We start from the raw sequence: 18,401 nt of genomic DNA on the forward strand, positions 1-18,401 counted from the left end.
TTTTCTATGGGATTGAGGTCCGGGCTTTGTGATGGCCACTCCAATACCTTCACTTTGTTGTCCATAAGCCATTTTGCCACAACTTTGGAAATATGCTTGGGGTCATTGTTCATTTGGAAGACCCGTTTGTGACCAAGCATTAACTTCCTGACTGATGTCTTGAGATGTTGCTTCAATATATCCACATAATTTTCCGTCCTCATGATGCCATCTATTTTGTGAAGTGCACCAGTCCCACCTGCAGCAAAGCACCTCCACCACATTATGCTGCCACCCCCGTGCGTCACGGTTGGGATGGTGTTGTTTGGCTTGCAAGCCTCCCCCTTTTTCCTCCAAACATAACGATGGTCATTATGGCCAAACAGTTCTATTTTTGTTTCATCAGACCAGAGGACATTTCTCCAAAAGGTACAATCTTTGTCCGCATGTGCAGTTCCAAACCGTTGTCTGGCTTTTTTATGGCGGTTTTGGAGCAGTGACTTCTTCCGTGTTGAGCGGCCTTTCAGGTTATGTCGATATAGGACTTGTTTTACTGTGGATATAGATACATTTGCACCTGTTTCCTCCAGCATCTTCACAAGGTCCTCTGCTGTTGTTCTGGGATTTTCGCACCAAAGTATGTTCTTCTCTAGGAGACAGAACGCGTCTCCTTCCTGAGCGGTATGACGGCTGCGTGTGGTCCCACAGTGTTTATACTTGCGTACTACTGTTTGTACAGATGATCGTGGTACCTTCAGTTGTTTGGAAATTGCTCCCAAGGATGATCCAGACTTGTGGAGGTCTCCAATTTTTTTTCTTGAGGTCTTGGCTGATTTCTTTTGATTTTCACATGATGTAAGCAAATAGGCACTGAGTTTGAAGGTTGACCTTGAAATACATCCACAGGTACACCTCAAATTGACTCAGATGTGAATTAGCCTATGAGAAGCTTCTAATGCCATGACATCATTTTCTGGAATTTTCCAAGCTGTTTAAAGGCACAGTCAACTTAGTGTATGTAAACTTCTGACCCACTGGAATTGTGATACAGTGAAATAATCTGTCTGGAAACAATTGTTGGAGAAATGACTTGAGTCATGCACAAAGTAGATGTCGTAACCGACTTGCCAAAACTATAGTTTGTTAACAAGACATTTGTGGAGTCTTTGAAAAACAAGTTTTAACGACTCCAACCTAAGTGTATGTAAACTTCTGACTTCAACTGTATATATATAGTGGCTTCAGAAAGTATTCATTCCACTTGACTTAATCCTCAAGTGGTGTGTTACAGCCTGAATTCAAATTGGATAAAACAAACTTCTTCTTTTTATCTCACCTATCTACACACAATGCACCATAATGACAAAATGCAACATATTTTAAGACATCTTTGCAAATATATTGAAAATGTATTAGAGAAATATATAATTTACATAGGTTTTCACACCCCTGAGTCAATACTTTGTAGAATCACCTTTGGCAACAATTACAGCTGTTAGTATTTCAGGGTAAGTCTCTAAGAACTTGATGGGAAACATTTTCCAATTACTCTTTTCAAAACTCTTCAAGCTCTGTCAAATGGGATGTTAATCATTGGTAGACAACCATTTTCAGGTCTTGCAATAGATTTTTAAGTAGATTTAAGTTAAACCTGTAACTCAGCCATTCAGGATCATTCTGTGTCTTCTTGGTAAGAAACTCCAGTGTAGATTTGGCCTTTATGTTTTAGGTTGTTGTCCTGCTGAAAAGTGAATTCATCACCCAGTGTCTGTTGGAAAGCAATATGGAGAGTGGTACTCAGTAATGTGTTGTATTTGATTTGCCTCAAACATAACTTTTTGTCCTAAATACAAGTTTTAATTGCTTTGCCACATTCTTTGCAGTATTACTTTAGTGCCTTGTTGCAAACAGTATGGAAGGTTTGGGAATATTTGTATTCCGTACAGGCTTCCTTCTATTCACTCTGTCAATTAGGTTAGTATTGTGGAGGAACTACAATGTTGTTGATCCATCCTCAGTTTTCTCATTTCACTCTAACTGTATTAGTCACCATTAGCCTCATGGTGAAATCCCTGAGCAATTTCTTTCCTCTCTGACAACTGCGTTAGGGAGGATGCCTGTATCTTTGTAGTGACTGGGTCTATTGATACACCATCCAAAGTGTAATTAATAACACCATGCTCAAAGGGATTTTAAATGTCTGCTTTTTTTCCCCACAGATGATGCAATCTCTATTGCACTCCACACTGCTCTCTCCCCCCTGGACAAGAGGAACACATTGACTATAGCTCAGCGTTCAACGCCATAGTGCCCTCCAAGCTCATCACCAAGCTCAGGACCCTGGGACGGAACACCTCTCTCTGAAACTAGATCCTGGATCCCAGGTGGTGAAGGTAGGCAACAACACATCCACCACTGTTCACCCACGACTGTGTGGCTGCGCACAACTCCAAAAGCATCATTAAGTTTGCTGACGACACGACTGGGGTTGGCCTGATCACCCACGACAATGAGACAGCTATAGGGAGGAAGTCAGTGACCTGGCAGTGTGTTGGCAGGATAACAACCTATCCCTCAACGTCAACAAGACAAAGGAACTGATTGTAGACTACATAAAATGGAGGGCTGAGCGCGCCACCATCCACAGGGCTGTAGTGGAGCGGGTCGAGAGCTTCAGGTTTCTCAGGGTCCACATCACTAAGGAATTATCATGGTCCACAAACACAGTCTTGAAGAAGGCACTGCCTCTTCCACATCAGGAGGCTGAAAATATTTGCCATAGGCCCTTCTGCTGAGAGCATCTTTTTGACTTTTTTATCAATTATTTCACCAGGTAAGTTGACTGAGAACACATTCTCATTTACAGCAACAACCCAGGGAACAGTTACAGGGGAGAGGAGGGTGATGAATGAGCCAATCATAAACTGAGGATTATTAGGTGACCATGATGGTTTGAGGGCCAGATTGGGAATTTAGCCAGGAAACCAGGGTTAACACCCCCACAATAAGTGCCATGGGATCTTTAATGACCTCAGAGAGCCAGGACACCTGTTTAACATCCCATCTGAAAGATATTTTTTTAGACCAGAGAAAAGAGTGCCTCCTGCTGGTCTTCCAACACATTCCAGCAGCATCTGGTCTCCCATCCAGGGACTGACCAGAAACAACCCTGCTTAGCTTCAGAAGTAACCAGCAGTGGTATGGAGGGTGGTACACTGCTGGCATACTGGTTGCATACTGGTTGACTGGTTGCATCACCCCTTGGTATGGCAACTGCTTGGCATCCAACCGCAAGGCGCTACAGAGGGTCAGGTAGGTATTGGTTAACTATTTAACTATCTGCATTGACACTTTTTCCACTTTTTTGACTCATCACATACTATGCTGGTACTGTTTATTATCTATCCTGTTGCCTAGTCACTTTATCCCTACCTATATGTACATTATCTACCTCAATTACCTTCTATCCCTGCACATCGACTTGGTACTGGTACCATGTGTATAAAGGGTGGCCTGTAAGTAAGCATTTCAATGTACATTTCACTGAAGCATATGACAAATAACTTAATTCGATTTTTATTTTATATGAGTTGTTGAGTAGTCAAACTCTTTCAATCTAAAATAATTGTACTGCTCTCTGAATAGAAGAAGAGGAGGAAAAAGAAGAAGATTTATTGGTTCAATAAGGTGATTTAGGGTGTGGTTGAATAGTTTTCGTGTTATCAATGAGAAACAGACAAGCATAATCTTGCAAAATCCTGCGCAAATGAATGATACTTTTCAGTAGTTCTATAATGACAGTAGTTCTATCTATCCACTTTGAGGTCACGCAAAGTATCTCCACTCTCACCAATCACAGACGATAAGGGGCCAATATGGGAGTTGTTGAAATGGCACATGACGTCAGTTGTAGTACGCAGCCGCAGCGGAAAAAGTGACAATGGTCCTGATCAAGGAATAGTAAGTCCAAACTTTTCTTGATTTTACTGTAATGTGTGTGATAATATACAATATTTTTGAATACTGCGATTCTTCGTAGATGTTTTTACTCAAATAAAAACTTTGGTAGGATGGGATTGTTCAGATCCGGCCTACCCGATGACAGCGAGTCAGCATAGGCTCCTAACATTAGCCGACGCACCTTTCTTTCGGCTTTTCACTGCTATTGTGCTAGCCAGCTGGATATCAAAGTACAACAATATGGAATATTTTTCGATTATCTAGTATCAAAAGGGTACACTTCCCAGTTAGCTAACAATGTACCGTATATTGTTTGGTGTAGGTTGAAAGTTGAGCGTTTTTGTAGCTTACTGTCGATAATGGTAACTTTCTAGTTAGCTACCTAGCGGAAGGGAGACTAAAGTGCACGCGTACGACAACTTCAGTCCACTGCCTGTAGAACCCAGTTTCCCAAAAGTATCTTAAGGCTAAGTTCATCGTTAGAAACCGGTTTTAACGATGAACGTAGCCTTGTGGTGCGTTTGGGAAACAGGACACTGGTGTGTTGAACAGGGTTGCCAACTTTGCCGGTGCTCAAGTCTTCTTGGCAGGCTAGTGATTTATGAACTTTGACCAAACTGCTGACCAAGGACAAATCTGCTTGTGAGAGAAATAACAAGGGTGCATCGGACGTTCTGCACCAACACTTGGTGTGCCAATGGTTCCCAGTTGAAACAATCAGTATGCCTAATCCAGTCTGATTCAGGAAGACGTTTGTATGTCTGAAGAGATAGAATGTACCCCAATTTGTGTTGATTGTCAGTAGGCCTATACATTTTTATTCAACTTGATGTGATCCATATCATTGATTCTTAATGCAGCTATACCCTGCCTCGTATAAAAGCCTACTAAACTAAGCTTATGGCTATACTTTTTTGTGTGTGTGTGTGGGGGGGGGGTCAGTGTTTAGTCATATCATGTGTGTGGAGTAACCTCACCACATTCAGAATACAAACAATTTAGTAGGGAGATTATTTTCTAATCTTTGTTACACTAATCTATTGCAGAGTTAAGAAACACAGTCTTTGAGAAACACCCCTTAGGCATGTTCTGAATTTGTGAGCGTGTAGCCTACTGCAGATCCATGCTGAAGTTGTGTGGCTGCTCTCATGCACATGCCACTCAGATTTAGGCCAATGTCACTAATTGTTAGCTCACAAGGCTGAGAATAGACATCCTGTCTTCAATAGCCTCATTTTTGTTATGAGAGGTAGTTTCATCTGTCTTTTATTTTAATAAAATAGCCTAATCTAGCATATTTCAATAAGTGGTGTGGTTTGTATGACCTTGTTACATGCCAAACAGTGAAATCTTGCATTACACCAGTTTGGCCTTCACGGCCCCTGTCTGTCAGTCACTGTAGAGGATAGGCAAGGTCTCTCCTCGTTGCCTTCTTTACTCGCGATTTGAAAACCCCAGATGTGCTCTTTAAATGCCGGTATACCTCAAGTGCCCATTCCTGAATGCATCTCAGAGCACATCTGATGTTCCTTAACTCATTCACACACATTGTTAAACGACCAACAAATGAACATGTACATGATTTACTTATTTAGTCCTATTCAGTTATCAACGACACAGGCTAATAAATAGCTTAATACACTGCCTGCATTTATTCCAGACACAGATTTAGGTGAAGGTAGGCTGACTTGCTTGTCCCATATATTGTTTCACTTTAGTGAGAAGCAAAACTTTTCTCTCCTGACACTTATGCCACATTTGTACAATCAAAAAATAAATCTACATTTGTCATTTTATTTTCGAATGATCTGTCGCTCAGTAAACATGCCTGGGTGAGAATAAATAATAATATCAAGCAAGCATGGGCTTGGATAATGACAGACGTCATCAGCAATGGAATAATATATGGGCAGACAAAGTAGGCCTAGTTAACAATGCCAAGTAGACAGGCAAAAACAACCATATAGCCTCAGCAAAGTTGAATGGAAATAACTAGATTGAACAACAATGACTAGCTACGGATTTGGATTCATACACGATGTTTGGAGAAGGGGAAACTTGTGGCCTGTCTGGGAAAATGAGAGTCGGTGGAGAGCGTCTTGTTCTAATTCAATCATTGCAGCAGGCTCAACCTTTATCCCGCCCATTTCTTTGCATACAGAAGCACTAGCCAATAGTTATTTAGAGCACATAGCACTTCATACTGTTTGAGTGAAAGAGATGCGTGCTGGTGGCTGAAAAATACTTTTTCCTGATCAATGATAATTGCAAAAAATACTTGTCATAATCGTATTCGGAAAATTCTCCATATCCGTTACGATACTCGTTTAGTTTGAGGACTGAGCACACTTCTAGTAAATGCATTTTAAGTCTCTATCCATTCTCAATATGGCTTAGTGTGTGACAGAGCATAAAGTCTCAGGCTAGCCTGTTACAGCAGTCATTACAGCAGTCATATTCCGAACTGAAAAGCACCCTTGTTGCCTGGGTATATGGATAACCGGCCTCTGTAAGATGGTCACTGGTTGTAATGCTAGTTGGGATGCACCGATATGACATTTTTGGCCGATACCGATATCCAATATTTTCCTTGTCAAAAAACGCAATACCGATATATTTCTTTAGCAGCCTTTTAAGCATTCTAATACCGTTAAATAGTTGAAACACACACTGACCAAAAAGTTATTTTGTTGGCATTTATGTAAGTCCTGATTAGGAAAATAACCTCACACTCAACGTCAACAAAACAAAGGAGATGATTGTGGACTTCAGGAAACAGCAGAGGGAGCACCCCCCTATCCACATCGATGGGACAGTAGTGGAGAGGGTAGTAAGTTTTAAGTTCCTCGGCGTACACATCACAGACAAACTGAATTGGTCCACCCACACAGACAGCGTCATGAAGAAGGCGCAGCAGTGCCTCTTCAACCTCAGGAGGCTGAAGAAATTTGGCTTGTCACCAAAAGCACTCACAAACTTCTACAGATGCACAATCGAGAGCATCCTGTCGGGCTGTATCACCGCCTGGTACGGCAACTGCTCCGCCCACAACTGTAAGGCTCTCCAGAGGGTAGTGAGGTCTGCACAACGCATCACCGGGGGCAAACTAACTGCCCTCCAGGACACCTACACCACCTGATGTCACAGGAAGGCCATAAAGATCATCAAGGACAACAACCACCCGAGCCACTGCCTGTTCAACCCGCTATCATCCAGAAGGCGAGGTCAGTAAAAGTGCATCAAAGCTGAGACCGAGAGACAGAAGCTGTTTTTCAGTCTCAAGGCCATCAGACTGTTAAACAGCTACCACTAACATTGAGTGGCTGCTGCCAACACACTGACTCAACTCCAGCCACTTTAATAATGGGAATTGATGGAAAATATATCACTAGCCACTTTAAACAATGCTACTTAATATAATGTTTACATACCCTACATTACTCATCTCATATGTATATACTGTACTCAATACCATCTCCTGCATCTTGCCTATGCCATATATCTTATCCATGCATCTTGCCATATATCTTTATGTACATCTTCTTTATCACTTTACACTTGTGTGTGTAAGGTAGTAGTTTTGGAATTGTTAGGTTAGATTACTCGTTGGTTATTACTGCATTGTCGGAACTAGAAGCACAAGCATTTCGCTACACTCACATTAACATCTGCTAACCATGTGTATGTGACAAATACATTTTATGTGATTACCAGTAAAACAATCAAAAACCTATTTCTTTCAATTACTTGCGGTTTCGTTGTTCAGTCGTTTCATTCTCAACCAGGATTTCATCATACATGTCAAGCAGTGAAGTTTCAGCTCTGTCGGTCTGTGGCCTCTTCCTCGGTGCCCACTGTCACTGTGTCTGTTTCCATCTTGTCCAGCTGTGTCTGTAACATTTCACTTAATTCCCTGTTTCTTGTCTGCATCGAAGTAGCGGTCCCTGTACCTAGCATCAAGCATGGTGGCGACACAGTATAGAGGCTCAGTGAGAATGCCACCGAATCGCTTGTTCACAGCCTCTAGTAGAGTACTTTTACAAGTTTTAACCCCACGGTCTGTGTCAGCAGTTTTCTTGAGCAGGTGTTTCAATGCCATGACAGAGGGTATCACGTCTGCTGCAGATGCAGTTGATGAGCGTATTTCTCGAGTCAGTTGTTCGAATGTAGCTAGGAGTGTACTCATGTTCTCAAATGCCATTGAAATGACAGCAGCGGTATGAGAACCAGCACATTCTTGAGTAGGGTTGCACATTTTGGGGAATATTCAGAGGTGGAAACTTTCCATGGGAATTAACGGAAATATATATACAAATTAATATTAATACCATTTAAATGTAGATGTTTGCATTGGATATATTTATCATATGGAGACAGAAACCTAAACCTTTTACCTTATAAGTAGACATAATTGCAAATAATTAAATCCTTCCAATATAAAAAAAACACTAGTTACAAATTGAAATTTAATTAAATGAGTTGACTCTACACTTGGGAGGATTTCACTGAACAACAAAATAAAGGGAATATTGAATGATCCATCGCATCTCCCAAAAATGTTTTCAACTTACATCTGTAAAATGATAGTCTAGAAACTAAGGCTTTGGTTGTCTTCCTCTCAGGCTTCCATGTCTTCTCTCTGGACCTCCTCAATGTCCACCTCTTCAACATCACTCTGAGGCCTCATCTTCACTGTTACTTTCCAACCTTGTTGCGGATAGCTCGTTGTCCGGCTCAAATTTGCCCAGATGGTCACCAATTTTTCATCCCTTGTATTGGTCAGCCTGTTGCGTGTTTTGGTTTGTGTGTTCCCAAACAAGGACCAGTTGTGGTCTGAGACTGGTGATGTTGGTAGGATGATGGAGGCAACAGGGGAAAGAGGCTCAGATCCACAAAATCCCTTCCACCAGGTGGCTGATGAGATATGTTGGCACGACTGCCATATTGCATCTTCATCCCAAAGCCCTTGCTTGGAAGTGTACTTCACCAGACTGCCAAGAACCTTGCCCTCATCCAGGCCAAGGTGGCGAGGTGTTGATCTCTGCACCAGACAGAATGCTCTTGCCAGCATACTTGGGGTCCAACATGTACACTGTGGCAGAAGTCACACTGATTTATTTCAGAACTTCAGTTTTCTCTGCTTGGTGCAACAGTGTAGTGGGCAGGGCAGTACGGATTTCTTCTCTTCAGACAGGATAGCATTGTTTCCCTCAATCCGTGCAATGGCTACAGCTATAGGTTTCAGGCTGCTTACCACTCTCTCCCAAGGCACATCATCCAGGAGGATCCTCTTGATGGGGCTGTCCATATCGGCAGACTGATATGGCCATTTCTTGGAGAGACTCCTTCCCCACCAGGAGACTGTCAAACATGATGACAACACCACCCCAACGGGTGTTGCTGGGCAGCTTCAATGTGGTGATCTTATTCTTCTCACTTTGTTTGATGAGGTAGATTGCTGCTGTAACTTGATGACCCTTCACATACCTAACCATTTCCTTGGCTCTCTTGTAGAGTGTATCCATTGTTTTCAGTGCCATGATGTCCTTGAGGAGCAGATTCGATGCATGAGCAGCACAGCCAATTGGTGTGGTGTGAGGGTAGGACTCCTCCACTTTAGACCAAGCAGCCTTCATGTTCACAGCATTGTCTGTCACCAGTGCAAATACCCTCTGTGGTCCAAGGTCATTGACTGCCTTCAGCTCATCTGCAATGTAGAGACCGGTGTGTCTGTTGTCCCTTGTCTGTGCTCTTGTAAAATACTTGTTGAGTGGTGGAGATGATGTAGTTAATTGTTCCTTGCCCCCGAACATTCGACCACCCATCAGCGATGATTGGAATACAGTCTGCTTTCTACATGATTTGCTTGACCTTTACTTAAACTCTGTTGAAATCTGCATCCAGCAATTGAGTAGGTAACGCATGTCTGGTTGGAGGGGTGTATGCTGGGCGAAGAACATTCAGAAATCTCTTCCAATACACATTGCCTGTGCGCATCAGAGGTGAACCAGTTGCATACACAGCTCGAGCAAGACATTCATCAGCATTTCTGACTACGTTCCTCTATTGAGTAAAAAAAAAACTTCTGATTCTAGGAGGACCATGAGCTGTTGCTTTCAATAAGGTGTCTGATTCATAATTTTCACCTCATAGAAATAGAGGGACTTTTGTCAGAGGTCGCTTGTGAGAATTGAGGGAACTTGATGCAATTGGCCAGATGATTCTGCATCTTTGTTGCTTTCTTCACATGATTTGGCACAATATTTGCACATGTACACAGCTTTTCCTTCTACATTAGCTGCAGTGAAATATCTCCACACATCAGATAGTGCCAGTGGCATTTTCCTTTAAATATTAGTAAAAAAAATAATAATAATAATTCCATGTACAGGTAAATAATTAAGCAGTTAGATTAAACGACTCCTTTGAAAAAATGTTTTATGAAACGTATGGAAACGGGTGAATTAACACTCCTCAGTTAACAGGCTCAAGCAAGCTAAAACCAACATGGTAGCAAAAACTAACTAGCAGAAATTGTTAACAAGTTATTAAGGATTTAAACACACTTTGATGTAAACTACTATTTACTAGTTAACGAAAAAATCATGTATGTCATATTAAATATATTCACCCCACCCAGTATTGTAATCATAACTTACCAGAAGGCATGGAGTCCTTGGCTCAGACAGTGTAGTAGTGTGGGCTCGAGCATCTCATTTAGTGTGCAAGATCTTGAGAATCAGCTGTACATAGGGTTACAATTCCATTGAATTGGGGATAGTTTAACCAAAATATGCCACAAGACCTAGAATTGCCTTAAGTGTATCCCACAAAAAAGGTCCACTGTTAGTTTCTAACTTTTTTTTGATGAATTTAAGCAAAATTCCCCAAATTCCCGGGCTTAACTTCCCATGGAAAATTTCCGACCCTTGGCAACCCTATTCTTGAGCTTGCGATATGGCTTTCCTCAGTATGAAACCCTCGTCGACCCACTGTGCTGTCAGACTCCGCATGCTCATTGGGCTGACATCGCTGGTCCAAATGTCAGTCGTGAAGATAATAGCAGTGACGCCCATAGCAAGTAGCTCATGGATGTGTGTTTCAACAATACTGTGTAACTCTGGTAGGGCAACATCTGAAATATAGTGCCTACTTGGTAGTGTGTACCGGGACTCGAGGTGCTCGACCAGTCGGCGAAAGCCAACATCATCCACGACAGGGAACAGTTGATAGTCAAGGGCAATGAATTCCATTATCTTGGTGTTAATGGATTTCGCCTTTTGAGTTGTCTCACTGAAATGTTCTTACTCTTTCAAATGACTGCTTGACTTGAACTTGTTTAGTTGTTGTTGGAAGTGTGCACTTAGTTTTTTTTCTGCTTTAGTTCTAAGTAGTCGCTGAACGTCTGGGGGTGATGCACTTTCAAATGAGTAATTAGGTTTGTGGTATTGAAAGATTGCACTTTCTCCCCTCTGGAAATAATAGCAGCACAAGCGTTGCATATCGCCTTTTATCTTCAAAATAAAACTACACAGCAGACATTGGGCTCGGTTAGGAATGCTGTGTTGCACGTGTAGCGGTTTTTTGTTTTTTGCGTCATTACGTCATCTACCTACGTTATATAGGTATGCACGTCAGCGTTGACATCGGTTTTGTACATCCGCGTTAAACTAGACGTCAGGCCAATGCCGACATTTTTAGCTAATATCAGCTGATTTCTGATATGCTTACCGATTTTAATATCGTGCATCCCTAAATGCTATTCTTGAATTGTTACTGCTTTCAAGGCTATGGTCAATGGTATCATTTTAGAGTGTGTACCACAGCACTGTTTGGTAAATGATTGTAACTCATTGGTTCTTTTATGTTTAAGGTTAACCTTGGATCAACAGAAAACAAAGAGCTTCCTGATAGTAGAGCTACAAATGGATGGAATAGGCTTACCACCCTTTTTTATATACGAGAGAGAGTATATAATATATTCTTACGGAAAACTGTTTCTGCATTCCTTTCTCTGATATTCCTGTCTGGTTTTAGTGGTCATTGGGTGGGGCAACGCTGCACACAACACCCTCTGTGGCTGGATGAGCTGTTGGGTAGTCTCTCTGGTTTCCATTTAGCTGAACCTGGCAGTGTCCTGACTGTCAGGCAGTAGGTTATAGTTGGAGATGCCTTCATCATGTCATGTGACGCAGGAAGAGTGACCTGGAGTCATTTCCTGTGCACTGAGGGAACCTCTCATGGAAACTGAGCCCACTGCTGCCATCATCAAACAGGCTGATGGGGGCTACTTCAGTCACAAAGTCATGAGGCAATGGCCTTGCACAATGAAAATTATTATAGCTGCTTTGGCCAAAAAGAAAGCAAGGGTATCAAGTCTCACTTTAAAAATATTTTTTTTAAAGTATTCCTCTAGTCAAATCTGTTTATCAAAACAGCAACCAATTCCGAATTCCACGAGGCTAGTAGAGAACAAATGTGGCTTGTATGCCTATTGGAACTAAATATATCCCACTCATTTGTCGACTCAGGCCTAGATGTGATTGTGATGGCCAGTGTCAGTCAGTGTTCTCCATAGAACCGTGTCTCATCTCTCTTTCTGCTCTTCTCTCTTTCAGCCGTGTGGTGTTACCCTGTACTGTGGAGGAGGTGAGTACATCACAATTTAGATTATGGGTAATTCATCTTAACAGAACATGCAACTGGAGGATTCAACCACGTGTCCTCCTTACCGAATTCCGATGCGCACATTGAAGATGTTAGAATAACTGTTAACATTTGCTTTTAGTCAACCATGAAATCTAAGTTTACTGGCTGTGTACAGAGATTTGCAGATGCTATTGCAGGTGCTGCAAAATGCTTGTGTTTCTAGCTCCAACATTTCAGTAATACCTAGCAATGAAACATTGAAAAAACAATACACATATAATCCAGGGGGTAAAAAATGAAGATATATCGGAGCGAGCAATGTCAGACTAAAATATTTAGTGCATTCAAAGTATTCAGACCCCTTTTTCAAAATGTTGTTACAGCCTTTTTCTAAAAGTTATTAAATAAAAATGTTCCTCAATCTACACACAATACCCTATAATGACATAGCAAAAACAGGTTTTAAGATATTTTATGCAAATGTATTGAAAATAAAAATCATACCTTATTTCCATAAGTATTCAGACGCTTTGCTATGAGACTCGAAATTGAGCTCAGGTGAATCCTGTTACCATTGATCATCCTTGATATGTTTCTAGAACTTGGTTGGAGTCCACCTGTGGTAAATTTAATTGATTGGACATGATTTGAAAAGTCGCACGCACACACCTGTCTATATGTAAGGTCTTACAGTTGACAGTGCATGTCAGAGCAAAAACCAAGCCATACTGTGAAGCATGGTGCTGGCAGCATCATGCTGTGGGGATGTTTTTCAGGGACTGGGAGACTAGTCAGGATCGAGGGATAGATGAACAGTGAAAAGGACAGCGAGATCCTTGATGAAAACCTGCTCAGGACCTCAGACTGGTGCGAAGGTTCACCTTCCAACAGGACAACGACCCTAAGCACACAGCCAAGACAATGCAGGAGTGGCGTCGGGACAAGTGTCTGAATGTCCTTGAGTGGCTCGATCTTGATCCCGATCTTACATCGCTGGAGAGACCTAAAAATAGCTGTGCAGCAACGCTCCCCATCCAACTTGACAAAGGTTGAGAGGATCTGCAGAGAAGAATGGGAGAAACTCCCCAAATACAGGTGTGCCAAGCATCAAACCCAAGAAGACTCAAGGCTGTAATCTTTGCCAAAGGTGCTTCAACAAAGTACTGAGTAAAGGGCCTGAATATTTCTGTAAATTTGATTTCTAAGTTTAAAAAAATATATATATAATTTTGCTAACATTTCTAAAAAATCTGTTTTTGCTTTGTCATTATGGGTTGTGTGTAGATTGATGAAAAAATACAATTTTAATACATTTCAGAATAAGGTCGTAATGTAACAATGTGGAAAAAGTCAAAGGGTCTGATTACTTTCAGAATGCTGTGTGTCATTTAAAAAAGAGATTGTGTAAAGACAGTATGGACAGGTGTGTGTGCAGCAGTAGTTGGGCTATATAGGATGAGCCATGACTAGAATACAGTATACACATATGATGTATGTAAACATTATTAAAGTGACCCAGTATTCAACGACTATGTACATAGGGCATCAGTCTCTAAGGTGCAGGGTAGAGTACTGGGTGGTAGCTGACTAAAACAGTGACTAAGGGTAGTGGTGACTGTTTAACAGTCTGATGGCCTGGAGTTAGAAGCTGTTTCGCAGTCTCTTGGTCCCAACATTGATGCATCTATAGTAGAGGTCGACCAATTAATCGGAATGACCGATTTCAAGTTTTCATAACAATCGGAAATCGTAATTTTTGGACAACGATTTGGACGATAAAATAAAAAAAAGTATGCCTTTATTTAACTAGTCCAATGCTCTAACCACCTGATTACATTGCACTCCATGAGGAGACTGCCTGTTACGCGAATGCAGTAAGAAGCCAAGGTAAGTTGCTAGCTAGCTATTAAACTTATCTTATAAAAAACAATCATAATCACTAGTTAACTACACATGGTTGATGATATTACTAGTTTATCTAGCGTGTCCTGCGTTGCATATAATCGATGCAGTGTCCACTGTAAATGCATACCGGAAGTTGCACAATGTTCACGTTTCTGCTCACAAGACTTAAAACTTTCTGGGGGTGGTTTGCCCCCCCCCCCGGGTTGGAGAGCATTTTGGGAAAAAAATAAAATAAAAACATTTTGGTGGCCACTGTTAGGACTGGGCGATATGGCCAAAATATTATATTATGGTTTTTAAAAAATAAAAAATGTTTTTTTTTTTTTTTTCACTGTTTTTTATATTTTTTAAATAATAAAAGTTCTACATTTCCTAGATGGGTACTGGGTTGCAACACATACATTCAAAGTGATTTCAATGGGTCTTTCTCCATTTCAGATTGTTTTCTAAGGTGATGCTTAATTAAAACACCCATACCCATTTTAGAGCTTATGCATATTGGCTTGTGAGCCCAAGCCCCCCCCCCCAAAAAAAGAAACGTAATACAAATTTGAGTAGCTTAGTAATAGGGATTCTTTTGATATTTTTACAAGGCTGACACATTCTTTTAACTATACAGAATATTATACCACCATGGGTTTCAATCTCCTTTATTCTTTTCTCGAGCACGCAGAGGGGCTGTCCATAGTTTAGTGAAATAATATGTTACTATCGATTTTCCAGAACAGATTTCACTTGGTTTCCCAAATTAAGCACTGGGTAGCTGCAGGAACACGTTGGAGAGACCATAGAGTTTGGGTGGAATATTACCTGTCGCGCAGCAAGGGCATGCTCCTCAAACAGTGGTTGATACTGGAGTGATATAAGTGTTCTTTTATTTCTCAGCTGCTCATATTAAGCACATGCTCTGCTATAAAAACCTAAGTGGCCTACCCAGTATCATTGAAAAACGGACCGGCCAGAAAACGGGAAGCCACCATTCGCTATTTGAGTGAATACAGATGACATGTCATATTTCCCCTGCCCCTGTTCCTTCCCATTTGCTAATGGGACATTCTAAATCTAAACTAATTTGACATATTAGTAAAGACTAAATTGAGAATAGTGTGATGGGTGAAAATATGATCACTTGAAGAGCGAACCGCTGTGCAGCCAGGAACGGAGCGCAAGCTTATTTTGCGACTTTCTCAAATCATCAAAAGCCTACATTTATACAACCAGTAGGTGTAGGTCACAGAAAAAACGTCATTAAAGCAATGAGGCTGATGCAGCAGATCAGACCGTTTTAGGTTAAAATGTTGATAAACAAATTCGTCACATAACCGCATTAATGTACACAAGGCAGTAAGTAGGCTATGCGCTAATGTTTGTTCCATAATGCAATTAGAGGGAAAACATTGTTGCCAAAAGCACACTGTACATGCAAGTGTTTCATTTGACAGAGATTCAAATATCTGTTACAAATGTAGAAAGAGGGGTGATCTAAAGATGCAACAACTAGCATGGGTGCTAATATGGCTAGAATTATGCCTTTGGCTACTGGACAATGAAAGAAAGTTAATTTGAAAACCAATAGAACATGAGATAAATAGGCTACTGGTTTCAATTGCATATGGAAGTCTTTATAAAAAAATTGCCTCATGATATGGTCAGACTTTGGCTAGGCTACTTTGAAGCAAGGTAAGACATGCCTCCTATGTAGTAAAACCTTCAGTTTTCAAACAATAAAGTATATGTTCAGCTCAATGTCCAGCTCATTGCAAAGATGTGTGTGATGCATTAATTAAATTATTTGTCACATGCGCCGAAGACAACAGGTTTATAGTAGACCTTACAGTGAAATGGTTCAAAACAATGCACTTTTAATAAAAAATCTGTCAAATTCAGTTTTAGTAAATACTTTAACAATAACAAAGAAGAAAAAATGGCAAATAATGCAAATAGTCCGCGTAGCTGTTTTTGTGGCTTGGTGGTAGAAGCTGTTAAGCCTTTGGACCTAGGCTCTTGGTAGCAGAGAGAACAGTCTATGACTAGGGTGGCTGGTCTTTGGCAATTTTTAGGGCCTTCTGACACAGCACAATCTTTGCCCCAGTGATGTACTGGGCCATACGCACTACCCTCTAGTGCCTTGCGGTCGGAGCCCGAGCAGTTGCCATACCAGGCGGTGATGCAACCAGCTCTCGATGGTGCATAGTCCTGTATTGGACTATGATTTTTTTAATTTGACCCCCTTTTTCTCCCCAATTTCGTGGTATCCAATTGTTTAGTAGCTACTATCTTGTCTCATCGCTACAACTCCCGTACGGGCTCGGGAGAGACGAAGGTTGAAAGTCATGCGTCCTCCGATACACAACCCAACCAAGCCGCACTGCTTCTTAACACAGAGCGCATCCAACCCGGAAGCCAGCCGCACCAATGTGTCGGAGGAAATACCATGCACCTGGCAACCTTGGCTAGCGCACACTGCGCCTGGCCCGCCACAGGAGTCGCTGGTGCGCGATGAGACAAGGATATCCCTACCGGCCAAACCCTCCCTAACCCGGACAACGCTAGGCCAATTGTGCTTCGCCCCACGGACATCCCGTCGATGAGAATGGGGGTGTGCTAGGCCCTCCTTTTCCTGTAGTCTACAGCCCTCTCCTTTGTCTTGATCACGTTGAGGGAGAGGTTGTTATCCTGGCACCACCAGGCCAGGTCTCTGACCGCCTCCCTATTGGCTGTCGGTGATCAGGCCTACCGCTGTTGTGTCTTCGGCAAACTTAATGATGGTGTTGGAGTCGTGCCTGGCTGGGCAGTCATGGGTTGACAGGGAGTACAGGAGGGGACTGAGCACGCACCCCTGAGGGCCCCCCGTGTTGAGGATCAGCGTGGCAGATGTGTTGTTACCTACCCTTACCACCTGGGGGCGGCCTGTCAGGAAGTCCAGGATCCAGTTGCAGAGGGAAGTGTTTAGTCCCAGTGTCCTTAGCTTAGTGATGAGCTTTGAGGGCACTATGGTGTTGAACGTTGAGCTGTAGTCAATGAAAAGCATTCTCACATGGGTGTTCCTTTTTGTCCAGGTGGGCAAGGTCATTGTTGAGTGCAATATAGATTGCATCATCTGTTGGGGCGGTATGCAAATTGAAGTGGGTCTAAGGTTTCTGGGATAATGGTGTTGTGAGCCATGACCAGCCTTTCAAAGCACTTCATGGCTACAGATGTGAGGGCTACAGGTTGGTAGTCATTTAGACAGGTTACCTTTATGTTCTTGGGCACAGGGACTATGGTGGTCTGCTTGAAACATGTAGTTATTACAGACCCGGTCAGGGATATGTTGAAAATGTCATTGAAGACACTTGCCAGTTGATCAGCGCATGCTTATACACGGCCTGGTAATCCGTCTGGCCCTGCGGCCTTGTGAATGTTGACCTGTTTAAAGGTCTTACTCACATTGGCTATGGAGAGTGTGATCACACAGTCATCTGGAACATCTGGTGCTCTCATGCATGTTTTACTTGCCTCGAAGCGAGCATGGAAGGAATTCAGCTCGTCTGGTAGGCTCGTCTCACTTGGCAGCTCATGGCTGTGCTTCCCTTTGTAGTCTAATAGTATGCAAGCCCTGCCACATCTGACGAGCTTCAGAGCCGGTGGGGTAGGATTAAGTTTTAGTCCTGTATTGATGCTTTGCCTGTTTGATGGTTTGTCTGAGAGCGTAGCAGGATTTCTTATAAGCGTCTGGTTTAGAGTCCCGCTCCTTGGCAGCTCTACCCTTTAGCTCAGTGCGGATGTTGCCTTGAAACCAATGGCTTCTGGTTTGGGGTATGTACATACGGTTACTGTGGGGACGACGTCATTGATGAGACCAGTGACTGATGTGGTGTACTCCTCAATGCCATGGAAGAATCCCGGAACATTTTCCAGTCTGCAAG

At 42.1% G+C, this 18,401-nt stretch overlaps 1 protein-coding gene across 2 annotated transcripts in view; it reads left to right on the plus strand.

Annotated features, from left to right (window-relative positions):
* Nucleotides 1-3,854: 3,854 nt before the first annotated feature.
* The window catches only part of LOC112262894 (phosphatidylinositol transfer protein beta isoform), a 42,579-nt gene continuing 28,032 nt past the window's right edge, over nucleotides 3,855-18,401 (plus strand). For both annotated transcript variants that reach the window (XM_024438727.1, XM_024438726.1), the window contains exons 1-2: nucleotides 3,855-3,939; nucleotides 12,558-12,588. In XM_024438727.1, coding sequence (XP_024294495.1) covers nucleotides 3,920-3,939; nucleotides 12,558-12,588 — 51 coding nt within the window. In that variant the 5' untranslated portion in view covers nucleotides 3,855-3,919. The remainder of the gene's footprint in view (nucleotides 3,940-12,557; nucleotides 12,589-18,401) is intronic.

This window comes from Oncorhynchus tshawytscha, linkage group LG12 (genome assembly GCF_018296145.1).
Source record: "Oncorhynchus tshawytscha isolate Ot180627B linkage group LG12, Otsh_v2.0, whole genome shotgun sequence".
In the NCBI taxonomy this organism is placed as follows: domain Eukaryota; kingdom Metazoa; phylum Chordata; class Actinopteri; order Salmoniformes; family Salmonidae; genus Oncorhynchus; species Oncorhynchus tshawytscha.